Source organism: Eptesicus fuscus, chromosome 3 (assembly GCF_027574615.1).
Source record: "Eptesicus fuscus isolate TK198812 chromosome 3, DD_ASM_mEF_20220401, whole genome shotgun sequence".
NCBI classification, from domain to species: domain Eukaryota; kingdom Metazoa; phylum Chordata; class Mammalia; order Chiroptera; family Vespertilionidae; genus Eptesicus; species Eptesicus fuscus.
In genome coordinates this window covers 111,584,252-111,604,594 of record NC_072475.1, presented here as the reverse complement: position 1 = coordinate 111,604,594, position 20,343 = coordinate 111,584,252, and the positions used below count along the sequence as shown (strand labels likewise).

Below are 20,343 nucleotides of genomic sequence, written 5' to 3'. Positions count from 1 at the left end.
GGCTGCAATTTGGTGGGGTGTCGCTCTGAGGTGGTGGCAGGGCCTGTGTCCTACTTGGGGGAATTCGAGTGTTGGCTTGTCAGTGCCAAGTCCATGGTGCCATTTATTTTTAAACTAGAGGCCCATTGCATGAAATTTGTGCACTCAGGGGTATCCCTCAGTCTGGTCTGCACCCTCTCACAGTCCAGGAGCCCTCAGGGAATGTCCTACTGACAGCTTAGGCCCACACCTCATGGGGAGTGGGCCTAAGCCAGCAGTCACACATCCTTAGCACTGCAGTGGAGTTGGGAGAGGCTCCCACCAGTGCTACTGTGCTCACGAGCCGTGAGCCCAGCTTCTGGCTGAGCAGTGCTCCCCCTGTGGGAATGCACTGACCACTAGGGGGAAGCTCCTGTGTTGAGCATCTGCCCCCTGATGGTCAGTGGGCATCATAGCACCCGGTCGTTCCACCATCAGGCCAAAACCAGCTCTCGGACATCCTCCGAGGGGTCCCAGATTGTGAGAGGGTGCAGGCCTGGTTGAGGGATCCCACCGGTGCACAATCGGGGCCAGGGAGAGATGTAGGAGGCTGGCCAGCCAAGGAGGGACTGTGGGAAGGCTCAAGGGCATGTCTAGCCCATCTCACTTAGTCCCTATCAGCTGGACCCAAGCAGCAAGCTAACCTACCAGTCAGAGCATCTGCCTCCTGGTGGTCAGTGAAAGTCATAGCAAGCAGTTGAGTGGCCTTAGCATATCATTAACATATTACGCTTTGATTGGTAGAATGCCCAACTGGATGACCGAACACTTAGCATATTAGGCTTTTATTATATAGGATGGCCAGTGCGCATCATGGCAGCTCCTGCATCGAGCATCTGCCCCTTGGTGATCAGTGTGTGTCATAACTACTGATTGGAGGGAAGGACAGACACTTAGCCTTTTATGTATATACTAGAGGCCCAGTGCATGAAATACGTGCACGATGGGGGGGGGGTGTCCCTCAGCCAGCCTGCACCCTCTCCAATATGGGACTCCTCGAGGGATGTCTGACTGCCCATTTAGGGCAGTTAGACATACCTTCCACAATCTAGGACTGCTTGCTCCCAACCGCTTGCCTGCCTGCCTGCCTGCCTGATTGCCCCTAACTGCTTCTGCCTGCCAGCCTGATCGCCCACTAACCACTCCCCTGCCAGCATGATCGATGCCTAACTGCTCCCCTGCTGGCCCGATTGCCCCTAACTGCCCTCCCCTGCCAGCCTGGTCGCCCCTAACTGACTTCCCCTGCCAGTATGGTCGCTACTAACTGCTCACCCCTGCTGGCCTAGATCCTCCCAACTGCCCTCCACTGCAGGCCTGGTCCCCCCAAGAGCCCTCCCTTGTAGGGCTGGTCCCCCTCAACTTCCAGCCTCTGCATGCCTCGGTCCCCCCCACTGTCCTTCCCTGCAGGCCTGGTCGCCCCCAAGTACCCTCCTCTGCCAGCTCAGTCACCCCTAACTGCCCTCCCCTGTAGGCCTGATCACCCCCAACTGCCCTCCCTTTCAGGCTGGTCCCTCCCAACTGCCCTCCCTTGCTGGCCTGATCGCCCACAACTGCCCTCCCTGCCAGCCATCTTGTAGTGGCCATCTTGTGTCCACATGGGGGTGGCCATCTTTGACCACATGGGGGCAGCAATCTTGTGTGTTGGAGTGATGGTCAATTTGAGTATTACCTCTTTATTAGATAGGATACTAGTGGCCTGGTGCACAAAATTCATGCATGGGGTATTGTCCCTCAGCCCAGCCTGCACCCTCTCCAATCTGGGAGTCCTCGGGGGATATTCTAAGGGATCAGGCCTAAACCAGCAGTTGGACATCCCTATCGCAATCTGGGACTGCTGGCTCCTAACCACTCACTTGACTGCCTGTCTGATTGCTCCTTACCACTTCTGCCTGCCAGTCTGATCACCCCTAACCATTCCCTTGCCAGCCTTATCAATGCCTAACTGCTCCCCTATCTGCCCTCCCCTGCTGGCCTGGTCACCCCTAACTTCCCTCCCCTGCCAGCCTGGTTGCCCCTAACTGACCTCCCCTGCTGGCCTGGTAGCCCCTAACTGCTCTTCCCTGCTGGCCTGGTTTCCCCCAACTGCCCTCCCCTGCCAGCCTGATCGCCCCCAACTGCCCTCCCCTGCCAGCCTGATCACCCCCAACTGCCCTCCCCTGCAGGCCTAGTCCCCCCAACTGCCCTTCCCTGAAGGCCTGATCACCCCCAACTGCGCTCCCTTTTAGGCCTGGTCCCTCCCAACTGCCCTTCCCTGCTGGCTCAATTGCCCACAACTGCCCTCTCCTGCCAGCCATCTTGTGTCCACATGGGGGTGGCCATCTTTGACCATATGGGGGCAGCCATCTTGTGTGTTGGAGTGATGGTCAGTTTGCATACTACCTCTTTATTAGATAGGATACTAGTGGCCTGGTGCACGAAATTCATGCATGGGGGGTTATCCCTCAGCCTGGCCTGCACTCTCTCCAACCTGGGACTCCTCGGAGGATGTCCTATGTGATTGGGCCTAAACCGGCATTTGGACATCCCTCTCACAATCTGGGACTGCTGGCTCCTAACCACTCACCTGCCTGCCTGCCTGCTTGATCACCCCTAACCACTCTGCCTGCCGGCCTGATCAACCCCAACTACCCCCACCCTTTGGGCCTGCTCACCCCCAACTGCCCCCCCACTGGCCTGCTCGCCCCCAACAGCACTCCCTGCCAGCCTGCTCGCCCCCAATTGCCACGCCCTGTGGGTCACCTTGCCACAACTGCCCCTCACTGGTCTGCTTACCCCCACCTGCCCCCCCCCTGCCAGCTTGATTGCCCCTAACCACCTCTGCTTCGGTCCCACCACCATGGCTTTGTCTGGAAGAATGTCTGGAAGGTCTCCCGGTCTAATTAGCATATTACCCTTTTATTAGTACAGACTAGAGGCCTGGTGCACGAAATTTGTGCATGGGGGGTCCCCTCAGCCCAGCCAGAACTGCACCCTCTCCAATCCGGGACCCCTTGGGGATATCTTCGGGATCAGGCCTAAACCAGCAGTCGAACATCCCTCTCACAGTCTTGGGCCACTGGCTCCTAATCACTCACCTGCCTGCCTGCCTGGTCACCCCTAATTGCCCACCCCTACCAGTCTGATTGCCCCTCAATGCCTCTGCATGCCAGCCTGATTGCCCCTAACTGCTGCCCCTGCTGGCCTGGTAACCCCTAACTGCCCCCCCCCCCGATCAGCCTGGTCACCTCTTACTGCTCCCCCTTCCAGCCTGGTCATCCCCAACTGCCCCTCTGCTGGCCTGGTTGCCCCCAACTGCACCCCCTGCCGGCCTGATTGCCCCTCATGCCCCCTCTCCCCTGCGCTGGCCTGGTCGTTCCACGCAGTTTGCTCGTTCAGTAGTTTGGTCATCCCTCACTAACACCCCTGCTGGCCTGGTCATAGGCAGCCATCTTGTGAGGGCATGAGGGTTAATTTGCATATTACCTCTTTATTATATAGGACTAGAGTCCCAGTGCATGAAATTCATGCACTGGTGGGGGAGTGTCCCTCAGTACAGCCTGCATCCTCTCCATTCTGGGACCCCTTGGGGGATGTCCTATGGGATTGGGCCTAAACCAGCAGTTGGACATCCCTCTTGCAATTCAGGACTGCTGGTTTTTAAGCGCTCACCTGCCTGCCTGCCTGATTGTCCTTAACTGCTTCTGCCTGCCAGCCTGATCATCCCTAACTGCTCCCCTGCCTGCCTGATTGATGCCTAATTGCTCCCCTGCTGGCCCAATTCCCCCCATCTGCCCTCCCCTGCTGGCCAGATTGACCTCAACTGCCCTCCCCTGCAGGCCTGGTCACCCACAACTGACCTCCCCTGCAGGCCTGATTGACCCCAACTGCCCTCCCCTGATGACCTGGTTGCCCCTAACTGCCCTCCTCTGCCAGCCTGGTCGCCCCTAACTGCCTTCCTTTCCAGCCTGGTCCCCCACAACTGCCCTCCCCTGCAGGACCAGTTGCCCCCAACTGCCCTCCTGTGCCAGCCTGGTCGACCCTATCTGCCCTCCCCTGCTCGCCTGATCACTCCCAACTACCCTTTCCTGCTGGCCTGATCGCCCACAACTGCCCTCCCCTGACGGCCATCTTGTGGAAGCCATTTTGTGATGACATGGAGGCCGCCATCTTGTGATGACACAAGGGAGTGATGCCACCTAGGTTTTTATTAGTATAGATAGACTAGAGGCCCCATGCATGAAATTTATGCATGAGTAAGGTCCCTAGGCCTGGCTGGCGATCAGGGCCATTTGGGGCCTTCCGGCTGCCAGCTGGGGCCTTCCTTCTTTCTGTGCCACCCCTTGGTGGTCAGCGCATGTCATAGAGAGCAATTGAACTCCCGGTCTCTCGGTCGAATTCCCAAGGGGACAATTTGCATATTAGGCTTTTATATATTTAGATGATAATTGAATAAATGCATACCTTCCAGAAGATCAATCTGCTGATGAATCAGTATCTCATCTACCTAATATAGTAAAAAAATTGAGCTGTTAGTATACATCATGATTTTTAAGTTAACCAAATTAAGAATCATTTTTATATTTTTAAAATGTATTCAAATATCAATATTTGTCAATATTATCAATATTTAATAATTGTATTAATTTAAAGTGTAAAACTAAGGTTAAATAGTTTATAATTTATAAAGGAGCTTGAGTGTGTTCACTATTAAGCTGAGCAAATTACTTTGACAGGAATGCCTATAAAAATAAGAAAACACTATTCCTTCTAGAAGATGTTTAGGAATTAGTGAGACCTTTTCATCCATTTAAGGAACTTTTTTCTATAAATCGCAAAATTATTTTCTAATTATACTTGATATCATTATTTGTAGTAAGCAATAACTTCCCTCTGAGATGTATCAGTCTGTCCCATGCTTCAATGTCTCTGGATCTATTTTCTTCACCAGTGAATCCATCTTTCTCTGTATACAAAGTTCCTTTATATTTGTAGATTTAGAACATGAATTGTACTAACAGAGTAATGGATTTGATTAAAATATACAATTACCACCTATTACATTTAAATTACTTATAATGGTCCAGTTCAAGATGGGGATGGACACACTGAATTTAGCTACATACAGAACAATTTCTTCTGAGTCCCTGATTTTAAAAAAATCTACTTAGGTATTTCTTGAATATATGAACTACTAAAATTCTTATACACTGCTCAAGTGCATTATGAGAAATTAAATTAGTAAAGAGAGTAGTGATTGGCTATAATAGGAATATTTATTTATTTATAAATTGATACATTAGAAGTTCAATTTCTACTTTATCTATGAGATTCCTAATACCAAACAAATATAGTTTCACATTGCTGTGATAAACTATTTTGTAGTACATTAAAGTCCAGGATTTTATTTTTTTATATTTGTAGTGTTGACCCTCAGAAAGAAGATACCTATCAATAAGGGATCCTGATGACTAACTGGGCTCAAATTTTTAAAAAATGGCTAGTAGCCATTTCTAAACAGAGGCCTCTTAAGCAAGCCACACTTCAGGGAGAAGCCTGCACTAAGCTTCCTGCCTCCTGCACTGAACTGCCTGCCTACACTGTGTTCCTGTCATCTGAGCCAGCCTGTTTAAAGGAGTTCCTGGAATTGTATTTCATCCAATAGGACTGAGACTTTACCTGTCCGGAAAGCTATATTCTTATCAATGTCTTTAACTGATCAATCAGAGCAGTTTCATTCTGATGAATTAGGATAGGACAACTTTTAGGATCAATCAAACTGTGAGGATTTAAAGTCCTCATTTGCATGAGGACAGACCAATCAGCAATGAGGGACAAGGAATTTCTTTCTATGTAAGTCAGCTCCCCTCTGGCTCATGGAGTGTAATTTCCCTTTCCACCATACATTGAAGATTGAGTTTCCCTGGCTGGAGCTGCAGTACCAAAGGTGTTTCATCAGACCAGAATGGAGCAGTCAGGAGTAGTGTGGAACAGAGAAGAACAGGTGGAGCACTTTGGACCAGAGTGGATTGGGGAAGAACACAGCTGTCTAGCTGGAGAGAGGCCTCACCCTTGCGGTGCCTCACCTAAGGGCTGCCTCACACTGGGATGTTCCACAGCCATGCTATTTCATAATTAATTATAACACCATTGAGCTGTTCCACAGCCACGCTGAATCTCAATTGAGTTGTTGGCACTGATCAAAGTTTCCTTCTTCACTGTGCCTTAAAGAGGGAATCCCTGTAGACATTGAACTGGCACTAACAACTGTCAGTTGACAGTAGTATCTATAAAACTGGGTTTTCTAAAGAACAAAAGCATCATAAAAATGTAATTTTATTAATTACAATAAAAAATGAGTCATATTATATAAAAATTCAAACTCCATTCTTGGTACCACTTATTGAAACTCAGCACTAAACTTTGTTGTTTATTTCCTACTCCTAGGAAATTATTAAGTATTGTGATTAGGGAGCACAGGATACAGAACCAAAGTTCAAGAAGTAAAAAGCCATTCTTACTTCCTTGGCATTTTGATGCTGAACATTTCCTGTAACTTCTCTGGACCTCAGTTTCTTCTTCAATAAAATGTTAATAAGTATAGCACTTAAATATCATAGCATTTCTAAAAGGATTAAAGTAGTTAATACTTGTATTAGACTTAGAAACAAAGCCTGGAAATGGTGCTTAGTAAATGTTTGCTGTTGGCTAGTATCACAGATTATATTCAAGATCATAGAAAACAATTTTCTAAGCCATTTGCTTTAAAAGTAAACCTGACCTAGAAGAATTAGAGTAGTAATTTGTTAGTAAAAAATGTTGTTTTACCATTTCAGACTTTTGTGAATTAGTCATTTGTTAATAAGTAAACTGGAAGCACAGTTTTATTTGAATGACTGTTTTAGGTACTTGAAATTACCTGAGTTAAATATTCCAACCCTGGTGGACAGTCTGATGGAGGTGGTGGTGCTGGCATCCACGGTACCCCTGCTTGTCCACCTGGCTGATTATACACTGGCTGGTGTTGGACAGGAGAGTCCACTGGACCAGCACCTGAATAGCCAGGTAGTGGCACTGAGTAGTCAGCCTCGGGGAGAGGATAAGCATTCTGGAGGCTGATTTGGGCACTATCTCCTGGAGGTCCTGAAATATGAACAAGTAAAATAGTTTGTATCTGGACAGAAAAACAGAAACATCAATACATTTAGAATTGCCCCAGTTATCTATAAGCTGAAATTTCAACTTAAGAAGAATATATGCAACCCTATGTTCATAGCAGCACAATTTACAATAGCTAAGATTTGGAAACAACTCAAGTACTCATCAGTAGATAAGTGAATAAAAAGGCTGCGGTACATTTTACACAGTGGAATACTATGTAGCTGTAAAAAAGAATGGACTCTTACCATTTGCAACAGCATAGAGGGACCTAGAAAGTATTATGCTAAGCGAAATAAGCCAGTCAGAGAAAGATAAGTATCACATGATCTCAATGATATGTGGAGTCTGATGAACAACATAAACTGATGAACAAAATAGATCCAGAGACATAAAAGCATGGAACAGACTGAAGATTTTCAGAGGGAAGGTGAATGTGGGTGTGGGTGGGGAGAGATTAACCAGGGAATTTATATGCATACATGCATAGCCGTGGACATAGAAAATAGCATGGTGAAGGCCTGGGAGGGGCAGGTGCAGGGTGGAGTTAGTTAATGGGGGAAAAACACCAAAGGGGACATATGTAATACTTTCAACAATAAAGATAAAAGAAAAATAAATAATTGAAATACCAAAAGATCACTGGGAAAAAGAATACTGTTTCAACAAAGCTTAAGGTTTGTGTTTTTGTCTTTCAGCAAGTTTTCTATTAAATATCTGTGGCTTCATATACACTTCTATTCTGAGGATGGTGGAATGTGAGTCAAGTCAACTTGCAGCCTTACCATTATTGTTAAAAATTTAGATATGTTAGAAACCTAAGGAAAATAAATAAAGTCAACAAAGGAAAATAAATAAAGTCAACAATGATCTAGAGTCACCTACATCAAGATTCTGGAATTTCTTCATGGAAAAGAGAGATAGCAGTGGGGAGAAGGCCCATCATAGAAATTGTGAGCCAATGTTTCCAGAACCAAAACAGACTGCAAAAAATGATATTTTGGAATTCTAACAAACAGTATCTCTTGGATGTATAGAATTGGGGCCAGTTGTGTCCCCTCAAGGGATATTTGGCAAAATTTGAACATGTTTTTGGTTGTCATAATGGGAGAGGATGGTGATATTGACCAGGAATGCTGATAAATATCCTAAAATGTCCAAAACATAATCCTGAGGAAAGGAATTACTCATACAAAAATATAATGCCACTATTTTAAAACCCTGGTTCAGAGGTAAAGGCATGTCATTCCATCTAGTACTGTCCAGATACTTGTCTGATTTAACATTTGCAACAAGTTTTTGAGACCCTCTAAATGAAAAAGAAAAATCCACTATGATATTAAGATAACAAGTTTAAATTTCACAATTTAGTACCCTCAGCTCTCTGGAAATACAATTTGAGAACAAAGGTAGGCAAAACATTTATAATGAGCAAAACTGTCTTAATTATGTAATAGGCACAGTGTATACTCTATATTCCACGTGAATTTTGACTACAATGAAGCTTCATAAGCTTATATGTATAGTGCATAGAATAATAATTTTATAGCAAGAGAATATAATTTTAAATTACTGTGCTCCAAAATATTTTAAAAGTAAGGGCGGCTATGCAAAATTTAACTTAGAATATGCAATTTGTAAAAACTGAATGGAACACTGATGAGAAATTCATAACCTTATATTGATGTCCTTTTTTTAAAAAAAAAAAAAAGAAAGGTTGTATCTTTTTATCCTTACTCAAAGATATGTTTATTGGAGAGAGAGAGAGAGAGAGAGAGAGAGAGAGAGAGAGAGAGAGATTGATGTGAGAGAAATATTGATCAGTTGCCTCCCTTACATGCCCTGAGCTGAGATCAGCCTGCAACCTAGGTATGTGCTATGACCAGAATCAAACCATAGCTTTTTGGTGTATGGTAGGACTCTCCTACCAACTCAGCCATCCAACCAGGGCACTGATACTGATATCTTTTAAATACTACAGCTTTTATTTTATTTTGTTGTTGCTGTTGTACATTTTTAAAAAATCTTTATTGTTGAGAATATTACTGATGTCCCCCTTTTTTCACCTCATTGCCCTCTTCCACCTGGCTCCCACCTCACCCCATGCGTTCACCACCCCATGCATTCACTACTGTCTGTGTACATAGGTAAGATTTTTGGTTAATCTCTTTCCGCCCACCTCCTCCTTTCCCTATGAGATTCATTAGTCTGTTCCATGCTTCCATGTCACTAATTCTGTTTTATTCAGCAGTTTATTTTGTTCATTAGATTTGTTTATTTTGATTTTATATTGGATTGCTGATAGATATGTATTTGTTGCCATTTTATTGTTCATATTTTTTAATTCCTCCTCCTCCTTTTCCTCCTCCTCCTCCTCCTTCTTCCCTCTTCTTCTCTTTTCTTCAATAATACCCTTCAACATTTCATATAACACTGGGTTAGTGTTGGTGAACTCCTTTAGCTTTTTGTTTGTGAAGCTCTTTATCTGAGCCTCAATTCTAAATGCAAACATTGCTGTGTAGGTCCTTACTATTCATTACTTTGAATATTTCTTGCCACTCCTTTCTGGCCTGCATAGTTTATGTTGAGAAATCAGCTGACATTCATATGGGCACTCCTTTGTAGTTAACTAACTGCTTTTCTCTTGCTACTTTTATGATTCTCTCTTTGTCTTTGACCCTTGGCATTTTAATTATGATGTGTCTTGGTGTGGTCCTCTTTGGATTCCTTTTGTTTGGTGTTCTCTGTGCTTCCTGGACTTGTAAGTCTATTTCTTTCACCAGGTAGGAGAAGTTTTCGGTCATTATTTCTTCAAATAGGTTTTTAATTTCTTGCTCTTGCTCTTCTCATTCTGGACCCCATAATGCGAATGTTAGTACACTTAAATTGTCCCAGAGGCTTCTTACACTATCTTCATATTTTTTAATATTATTTTTTTCTTTTTGCTCTTCTGATTGGGTGTTTTTTTTATTCCTCATATTTCAAATCATTGACCTGATTCTTGGAATCCTCTACTCTACTGTTGACTCCCTGTAAATTGTTCTTTATTTAAGTTAGTGTGTGTTTCTTACTGGTTCTTTTTCATGTCATTGAAATTCTCACTAAGATCCTTTAAAGTCTCACTAAGTCCCTTGAAGCTCTCATGAAGATCCTTGAGTAACCTTATAATCATGGTTTTGAACTCTGTATCCAGTAGTTTGCTTGCTTCCATTTCTTTCACTTGTAACATTTTTCTTTGTTTATGCATTTTGTCTGTTTCCCTGTGTTTGTTCCTATGTATTAGGTAGAGCTGCTTTGTAGAGTGGCCTTGTGTAGTACGTGTCCTATAGGGCCCAGTGGATCAGCCTCCCAGTCACCTGAGCTGGGCACTCTAGGTGCATACCTGTGTGGGCTGTGTGCAAGTCTTGTAGATGAGCCTTTATTCCTGTTGGTGACTTTGGGAGAAATTGACCTTCAGGCCAATTGGCTATGAGGACCAGCTGTGACTATAGTGGGAGAACTGTTGTGCAGGAGGCGAGGCCCAGCTGTGAAACAAGGCAGGCTGGTGCTAGTGTCAGGACTTGGCCCTTTTATTGGTAGGCTTGGGGCAGGCTGTCACAAGCTGCAGCTTGTTTGAGAGATTTTAGCAAAGTCTGAAGCCTGAGCCAGGACAGGCCATTCACATGGAAAAGCTGCTGCAAACAGCTTGAGTGGGGCTGCAAATGAGATGGGGTGGGGTTTCAAGGAATCGCCAGGGTGGAGCTAACAGTGTGCTCCAGGCTGAATGAGACTCAGCTATGGCAGACAGTTAGCTCTGTGACAAGGGAGGTCCCAACACAGGAACAATGACCCTAGTGAGTACCCCTGTCTGAGAGAAAGCTATTGCTGGGTTCCTGCCCTGATGCCAGACATTCAAGTTCCTCCCTATATGTTTGGGTTCCCCAGAATTGCCCGGTACTGGAGCTCAGTGGTATTGAGTCCAAGTGTATTCATGCCCTGACCCTTTAAAAGGACTAGTTGGGTCTCCAGCACCTCCCTGTCTCTTAGCCACAATCCTCTTGGGTTTTACAGCCCATAGTTATGGGGACTTCTCTTCTCAGCTCTGGAATCCTGGGATGGGGGTCTGGTGTGGGGCTGATCCCTTGTTCCTCATGGATGGCCTCTGCAGAGACAATCTCCCTCCATATAAAAAGAGAGGCACACATAGGAGCCAGACCAGTTTGTTCCACGCCTCCACCCCTCCTACCAGTCTCAGTGTGCTTTCTTCTTTACCTTTATATTTGTAGGACTTCCATTCAGCCAGCTTTCAGGTGGTTCTGAATGATGGTTGTTCTGTATTTTAGTTGTAATTTTGATGTGTTTGTGGAAAGCAGTGAGTACAGGCGTTTACGCCGCCATCCAGCTTTTATAATTCATTACTTATAGTGAACAGATATTTACAGGTGATCTATAATCTGACTGTTCTACAATCAGAGGGTACAGCTATCAACAAGGCAACCTGTTCTCACATGGCTTTCAGGCAACTTCTGGGAGATAGAATATAAATTCTTTAAAAAAATATTTCAGATTGAACTGATGGAGAAAATGCATGGGGAGGGAAAGGTATAAATTAGTCACTTTTAAGTAGGTGAAATTTCATTTGAGACTAAAAGATGAGAAGGGAAAAGCTTTGTGTGATGATCAGGTGAGAAGTGTTCTAGGTAGCAGGAAAACTAAATGCAAAAATCCCTGATTGAAGGATGAACTTGGCATGTTTGAGGAAAAGAGGACCATTCTAAGGCAGAGGAAGACTAGAAATGGCTGCCAGTAAAGAAAAGAGAGGTTCACCTAGTGATGAACAACCTTGTCAGTGATGGGCAACCATGAGATGCTCCGACCTGTAGTTTAGTTGTCAGTGATGAACACCTTGTCAGTGATGGGCAACCTTTTGAGCTTGGTGTGTCAAACTTCGCCAAAAAACTGAGCATAACTCAGGTAGTGTGTCACTTTGAGGAAAAACATTATTTCGCAAATGTTTCATCCTCAGGAGCAGCAAATGTTTCATTCTCAGCATGCGGCCGCCTCAGCAGCCGCGTGTCATCAGAAATGGCTACGCGTGTCAGTGCTGACGCGCGTGTCATAGGTTCGCCATCACTGACCTAGGGTGTCCTTTAATAAGGATTTTGGATTCTACTTCAAGTGTGACTCACAGGCATTAGAAGATTTTGAGCAGAAGAGTGAGTTAGTTCCATAATCTGAATTATATCTGAAGAAGTTTTAGGAGTGTGGAGCACTGAAATTTAAAATGAGAAGCACAGATATAAATCCCTGCCCTCACTGCCTAATGGGAGAGAGAATTTGATATTCATCCTTACAGTAAGGAGATACAATACCACTGTGATTAACTGATTGGTTAGACTTGTAGATAAGTCATTTGAAGGAAGGAACCAGTGATGTGACTATTTGTCATAGGAAGGTGTTTGGAGGAAGAGAGAGAAAATAAAGGAGTTGGGACAGCTTCCTTGAGGACCAAGGGATAAAAAGAGGTGAGTAATCTGGTGGCAATAGGAACATTCAGAGAGAAGCTCTTGCAAAGTAACAAACTTAGGGCCTTTCAAATCAGTGGAAAAGGCCCATTTACCAGACAGTAGAGCCAGGTTTGAGATGCACTTAAAGGGAAGGCAGGGGTTCCCCGAGGACTTGGTGGCCAAATTAAACATTTTGGCCTTTAGCTTAAAAGTAATGGGAAGCCAACAGAGACTGGATACTGTCTGTAATATGAAGAGATTTGTATTTTTAAAGAGCCACTGAGGAGGTGCAGATGTGTTAATTAATAACATTATTGGCATTAATTCAATCATCTCAAGACTCTTAGATAGGATAATTCATTATTTCCAAAATCAATGGATTATCATATAGAATTAGCTGAAATTTGGATACCTTCATATATATAAAGCCCAATTGACTTAACATATTATTAATGCAGTCAAAAAATATTTCTCATTTATTAGTTATAAAGCATTGTATGAGGTATTTCACATATACTTTCATTTAATCTCAAAATCGGCTGAAACCGGTTTGGCTCAGTGGATAGAGCGTCGGCCTTCGGACTGAAGGGTCCCGGGTTCGATTCCGGTCAAGGGCATATACCTTGGTTGTGGGCACATCCCCAGTAGGGGTTGTGCAGGAGGCAGCTGATCGATGTTTCTCTCTCATCGATGTTTCTGACTCTCTATCCCTCTCTCTTCCTCTCTGTAAAAAATCAATAAAATATATTTTAAAAAAAAAATTGAACTGAATTGGAAAAGGTTATCCCCATTTTATAGATAAGAACTGAGGCTTAGAGGTAACAGCAACTTTTTGAAACCACCAACAACTATTAAGTACAGAACCCAGAACTGGAAGCCTGATCAAGCCCCTCTATACCTGTTTTCCACTTGCATAATAAGGATAATTAATAGTATTTACCTCATAAGATATCTGAGACTAAAATGAGATAATCCACATTATGCAGAGTAAGCTATCAATATTGTTAGTACCATTGTTATATTAAGACCTGTGCTATCCTCACTATATATAAAAGCCTAAGCGACTGTCGCAACCAAAACAACCAAACAGATGACCGAACAGGCTGTGTGGGGTGACCAAGCTGGCAGGGGGGTTAGTGAGGGACGACCAAACGACTGAACAGCAGGCTGCATGGGGTGACCAGGCTGGCAGGGGGATAGTGAGGGCCGACCAAACGACTGAACAGCAGGCTGTGTGGGGTGACCAGGCCAGCAGGGGGGGCAGTGTGGTGCGACCAGGCCAGCAGGGGGTGCAATTAGGGGCGACCAGGCAGGCTGGCAGGTGAGCAGTTAGGAACCAGTGGTCCTGGATTGTAAGAGGGATGTCCAACAGTCAGACATCCCCCGAGGGGTCCCAGATTGGAGAGGGTGCAGGCTGGGCTGAGGACACCCGACCCACTCGCCCGCACGAATTTCGTGGACTGTGCCTCTAGTCCTATCTAATAAAGAGGGCATATGCTAATTGACTGCCACACCCTCAAAGATGGCGGCGCCCTGTCCCCTCAGCCCCACCAGGGCGGCAGGTGCACGGCATGGCCGGGCCTGCCCCCAGGCGGGTCAGGTTGCTAAATGCACCTGCCTCTGGAGTCCCCCAGACCCCTCAGCCTCCCAGCCCCCAAGCCAGACAGGGTCCGCCTGAGGCACAGGCAAGCCTCGAATGTTGGCTGTTCAGCCACCCAGGGCCGCCTGAGGCTCAGGTAACCATGGCCTGCCAAGGCTTGCGCTGCCAGCAGTGGCAGCAATAGAGGTGTGATGGGGTGTTGCCTTCCCCTGATTGCTGGGTCGCCTCCCGGACTGTGAGAGGAGGCAGGCAGGGCTGAGGGACCCCCACTCCAGTGCATGAATTTTCATGCACCGGGCCTCTAGTATATAATAAAAGCCTAATATGCTAAGTGTTTAGTCCACCAGTCAGTCTTTCAACCAATCAAAGCATAATATGCTAATGGTATGCTAAGGCTGCTCAATTGCTCACTATGACATGCACTGACCACTAGGGGCAGACAGTCAACCAGTCGACCAGTTGCTATGATGTGCACTGACCACCAGGCGGCAGACACTCCAACCTGTAGTTTAGCTTGCTGCTGAGGTCCAGGTGATCGGGACTGAGCGAGACAGGCCGGACACGTGCTGGAGCCCTCCTGTGGTCCTTCCTCAGCCCCGATCATGCACCGGTGGGGTCCCTCGGCCTGGTCTGCACCCTCTCGCAATCTGGGATCCCTCAGGGGATGTCCGACTGCCGGTTTAGACCCGATCCCACAGGGGTCGAACATCCCTCTCATAATCCAGGACCACTGGCTCCTAAGTGCTCACCTGCCTGCCTGCCTGATCACCCCTAACCACTCTGCCTGCCGGCCTGCTTGCCCCCAACTGTCCCCCACTGCTGACCTGCTCCTCCCCAACTGACCCCCCCCCTGCTGGCCTGCTCACCCCCAACTGCCCTCTCCTCCTAGCATGATTGCCCCTAACCACCACTGCCTTTGGCCCCTGCCACCATGGCTTTGACCGAAAGGATGTCTGGAAAGTCTCCGGAAGGTCTCCAAGTCTAATTAGCATATTACCCTTTTATTAGTATAGATAGAGGCCTGCTGCACAGGTGGGGGATCCCCACTGGATCAGGGTGGGGGATCCCCACTGGGGGGCGTGGCCAGCCTGGGTGAGGGGCTGAGGGCCATTTTCAGGCCGTCCATGCCCCTTTCGGGATAGAGGACCCCACTAGGGGCGTGGCCAGTCTGGGCGAAGGACTGAAGGCCTTTTGCAGGCTTGCCACGCCCCCATTGAGGTGAGGATCCCCACTAGGGGTGGGGTGGGCCTGGGTGAGGGGCTGAGGACCATTTGCAGGCTGGCCACGCCCCCATCGGGGTGAGGGTCCCCACTGGGGGGCATGGCCGGCCTGGGCGAGGGGCTGAGGGCCATTTGGGGGCAGTTTGCAGGCCAGCCAAGCCCCTGGCTTTGTCCAGAAGGACATCTGGAAGGTCTCCAGAAGGTCTCCTGGCCTAATTAGCATATTACTCTTTTATTAGTATAGATTATATATACCATATATAGCCTTGAACTTGAGAAATAAAATTGAGCTAATTTTTTTCTTATAATTTTCAAGTCTGATGATAACCAAACTTAATGATATGTCGCCTACTTTTAATTAGCTGTGGGTGCATTAAATCATTCTCCAAGTGCCTTGGATGAATATTATGGACTTGCTAATAATTTTGCAAACACCAACCATATAAGAATTTAGTGTAGTGGTTTTCAGCCCTAGCTACACATTAGACTAACCTGGGGAATTAAAAATTACCAATCCCTGTGTCCCATTCCCAGAGCTTCTGCTTCAGTTTTTCTGGGTAGTGCTCTGGCACTAGTGTTTTTAATAGCTTTCATGTAATGTTTAAGCGCAGGCACCCTTGGGACTATCACCTTGGAGACTTTCAGCTCCCAAGTAGACTGTTGAGAGTAAAATACAAAATGTATACACCCTTCCATTAAAATCTGATTCCTTTTGGTCCCAAGTCCTCAGGATGGTTTCTCAAGATGTGGGGAGCCTGCCTACTGAAATGCAACGTATTATCCAGCATGTACATGAAAGGAAAGCTTTTACTTGTTACCAGATAAAGATGAGAATATGCTCAGGTAACTGCATTTCTATTGCTTGCACTTCCTTTTAAGCAGTCATGTCTTTTCTGTGACTCTCTCTGAACACAATTAACCTCAGCTCCACATGATTCAAAAACACTCACAATCAAATCTTCTAACTGATTGATTTCATGATCACAATTTTCTGAAGAGATGGAGAATCAATACAATCAATAAAAATTAGTTTAATGCTATTGATGATAACATATAGTCAACCAAAACAAATCAAGAACTACTCTGCCAATTTCATTATTGCACCTACAACAAAGTGCAATCCTATATAATAAAGAGGTAATATGCAAATTGACCATCACTCCAACACACAAGATGGCTGCCCCCATGTGTTCAAAATTGGCCATCCCCATATGGACACAAGGTGGCCGCCACAAGATGGCTGGCAGGGGAGGGCAGTTGTGGGTGATCAGGCTGGCAGAGAAGGGCAGTTGGGGGTGACCAGGCCTGCAGGGGAGGACAGTTCAGGGGGACCCACGCCTGCAGAGGAGAGTAGTTGGGGAGACCGGGCCTGCAGGGGAGGGCAGTTGGGGGCAACCAGGCCTGCAGGGGAGGGCAGTTGGGGGGAACCAGGCCTGCAGGGGAGGGCAGTTAGGGGCAATCAGGCCAGCAGGGGGATAGTTAGGCATCGATCAGGCTGGCAGGGGAGTGGTTAGGGGTGATCAGGCTGGCAGGCAGAAGTGGTTAGGGGCAATCAGGCAGGAAGGCAGGTGAGTGGTTGGGAGCCAGCAGTCCTGGATTGTGAAAGGGGTCCCAGATTGGAGAGGGTGCAGGCTGGGCTGAGGGACACACACACCCCCAACCCCTCTTAAAGGGCCAGCATACAAAATCTACTTGGCAGCCACTCACCCTAGGCTCCAGTGGAGGGAGGTGGGTGGCTCAGAGCAGACTAGAATCCTGTGAGGAGAGACTGAGTTGTGTGGGTCCAGGGTGAGACCTGAAGGGACAGCCACAAGGGCCCATGTGTTGAGTCTCTTTCCCACAGGACTGATGCCATCTCCATTAGCCTGGGAGAATGCAATAACTCTACTCTCTTTACTCCTGTAGCCCAACCCTGTGAAGCTTGTGCCCTACTGAGGAGTCAGCTGCCTAGGCCCAGATGTAGAGGTCTGGGTTGAGTCAGGAGGTGTCAGAGACTGAGTTGTATGGCTCTGAATGAGAAACATTCACCCCACCTTTCTATGAGCCTGATTAGTGCAATCCCCTCATGAGAAGTCCACTAGCTCCACTGCCTAAATGGGCAGTCGGACATCCCTCGAGGGGTCCCAGATTGGAGAGGGTACAGGCTGGGCTGAGGGACACCCCCCCTCCATGCATGAATTTTGTGCACTGGGCCTCTAGTACTATAATAAATACACAGACAGATGGACAGATAGACACAACCTTTGGGGAACATCAATGATTGATTTATTTTCATTTTATTCTTTAAACAAATGTTTTACCTTGAAACACTGCCAGAGGCTATTGAGGATGATACCCAGCTGGGAATTTTGTTCTTGGGGGTAAGGAGCATTCATTTGGGCATTTGTAATTCAAGGAGAGGCAAACATTTTTCTCCTTTAATAAGATATATAATAAAAGGAAAAATGCAATGTCTGTCTATACATACTTTATTGCTGTAATTTAAAGTATTTCATTATATTTTTTCAGTTACAGTTTACATTCAATATTATTTTGTATTACAGCATAGTAGTTAGACAATCAAATACTTTATCAAGTGATTTCCCTGATACTTCTAGTACCCACCTGGCACCAGACATAGTTATTAAAATACTAGAGGCCCGGTGCACGAAATTCGTGCACGGAGGGGGGCTGTCCCTCAGCCCAGCCTGTATCCTCTCCAATATAGGATCCCTCTCACAATCCAGGACTGCTGGCTCCCAACTGCTTGCCTGCTTGCCTTCCTGATTGCCCCTAACCGCTTCTGCCTGCCAGCCTGATCACCCCCTAACCACTCCCCTGCCAGCCTGTTTGCCCCCAACTTCCCTCCTCTGCCGGCCTGGTTACCCCTAACTGCCCTCTCCTGCAGGGTTGATCACCTCCAACTGCCCTCCCTTGCAGGCCGGGTGCCTCCCAACTGCCCTCTCCTGCTGGCCATCTTGTAGTGGCCATCTTGTGTCCACATAGGGGCAGGATCTTTGACCACATGGGGGCAGCTATATTGTGTGTTGCAGTGATGATCAATCTGCATATTACTCTTTTATTAGATAGAATAGAGGCCTCGTACAGGGGTGGGGGCCAGCTGGTTTGCCCTGAAGGGCGTCCCGGATCAGGTGCGGGTTCCCTTGGGGTGTGGGGCGACCTGAGCGAGGGGCCTGTGGTGGTTTGCAGGCCGGCCACGCCCCCTGGCAACCCAAGCAGAGGCCCTGGTATCTGGAATTTATTTTCCTTCTACAATTGAAACTTTGTAGCCTGGAGCAGAGCCAAGCCTGGGGCTCCCTCCGAGGCCGGCAGCCATTTGTGTTGGGGTTATGATAGAAACTTTGTTGCCTTAAGCGGGTGGGCCTGGCCAGGGTGTGTGGAAAGCTTTGCTTCCCCTGTTGCCAGCGGCAACCCTGGCCTGCTCTCTCAAGCTCCATTCTGCCGCCATTTGTTTGAATTTGTTTATCTCTATAATTGAAACTTTGTAGCTTGAGTGGAGGGTTAGGCCTGGCAAGGGCAGGCGGAAAGCTTGGCTTCCTCTGTTACCTAGGAAACCTTGCTCTCTGTGGCTGTAGCCATCTTGGTTTGGGTTAATTTGCATACTCACTCTGATTGGATGGTGGGCGTGGCTTGTGGGCGTGTCAGAGGTATGGTAAATTTGCATATTTGTCTATTATTAGATAGGATTTTTGACTATATTCCTTATGCTGTACTTTACATCCCTATGAGAGTTTTGTAACTACCAATCTGTACTTCTCAAGCCCTTTACCTTTTCCATCCAGTCCCCTAAACCCCTTTCTGGCAACCATCAATCTGTTTTCTGTATCTGTGAGTCTATTTCTGTTTAGGTTTTTCATTTATATTGTTCTCTGAATTCCACATATACATAAAATCATATTGTATTAGTCTTACAATATTCACCTGTGAAGCCATCTGGTCCAGGACTTTTGTTTGTTGCGAGTTTTTTTTTAAATGACTACTTCAATTTCATTAATTGTAATTGATCTATTCGGATTTTTGTTTTTTTATTTTTTAAACTAGAGGCCCAGTGCATGAAATTCATGCACGGGGGCGGGGTGTCCCTTAGCCCAGCCTGCACCCTCTCCAATCTGGGACTGCTGGCTCCTAACCGCTTCTGCCTGCCAGCCCGATCACCCCCTAACTGCTCCCCTGCTGGCCTGATTGATGCCTAACTGCTCCCCTGCCAGCCTGATTGCCCCCAACTGCCCTCCCCTGCTGGCCCAATCGCTCCCAACTGCCCTCCCCTGCCGGCCATCTTGTGGCGGCCATCTAGTGATTACGTGAGGGCATCACATGAAGGTATGAGGACCACCTAGGCTTTTATTAGTATAGATTTCTTTTCCATCTCCCTTTACCCCCTGTATACCCTCTTTCACCTCCATCTACCTCACTCACCCTGCAATCACCACACTGTTGCCCATGTCCATGAATTCTTTCTCTTTTTTTAAATATTTTTTTGCTCAATCCCTTCACCTTCCCAGCTACCCCCACACCTGCCCAGGAACTTTCACCCTGCTTTCTATCTATGAGTATCTTTCTATTTTGCTTGCTAGTTCAGTATGTTCATCAGATTACATATATGAGTGAAATCACATGGTACATGTCTTTCTCTGACTGGCTTATTTCACTTAGCATAATGCTCTCCAGGTCCATCAATGCTGTGGCAAAGGATAAAATTTCTATTTATTTTTATTTATTTATTTTTTTAGAGCTGAGTAGTATTCTGTTGTATAAATGTATCATGGCTATTTTATCCACTGATCTACTGATGGACACTTGGGTTGCTTCCAAATCTTGGCTATTGTAAATAATGCTGCAATGAACATAGGGTGCACATAGTCTTTTGAATTAGTGTTTCAGGTTT

The 20,343-nt window shown here is 46.5% G+C and overlaps 1 protein-coding gene across 2 annotated transcripts in view; it reads right to left on the bottom strand.

Moving 5' to 3' along the window:
* Positions 1-20,343, bottom strand: part of LOC103303596 (phospholipid scramblase 2-like) — a 101,552-nt gene that overhangs the window by 66,839 nt on the left and 14,370 nt on the right. For both annotated transcript variants that reach the window (XM_054714118.1, XM_054714119.1), the window contains exons 3-4: positions 6,914-7,137; positions 4,459-4,501 (exon numbers count right to left, since the gene is read on the bottom strand). In XM_054714118.1, the coding sequence (XP_054570093.1) occupies positions 4,459-4,501; positions 6,914-7,137 (267 nt within the window). The remainder of the gene's footprint in view (positions 1-4,458; positions 4,502-6,913; positions 7,138-20,343) is intronic.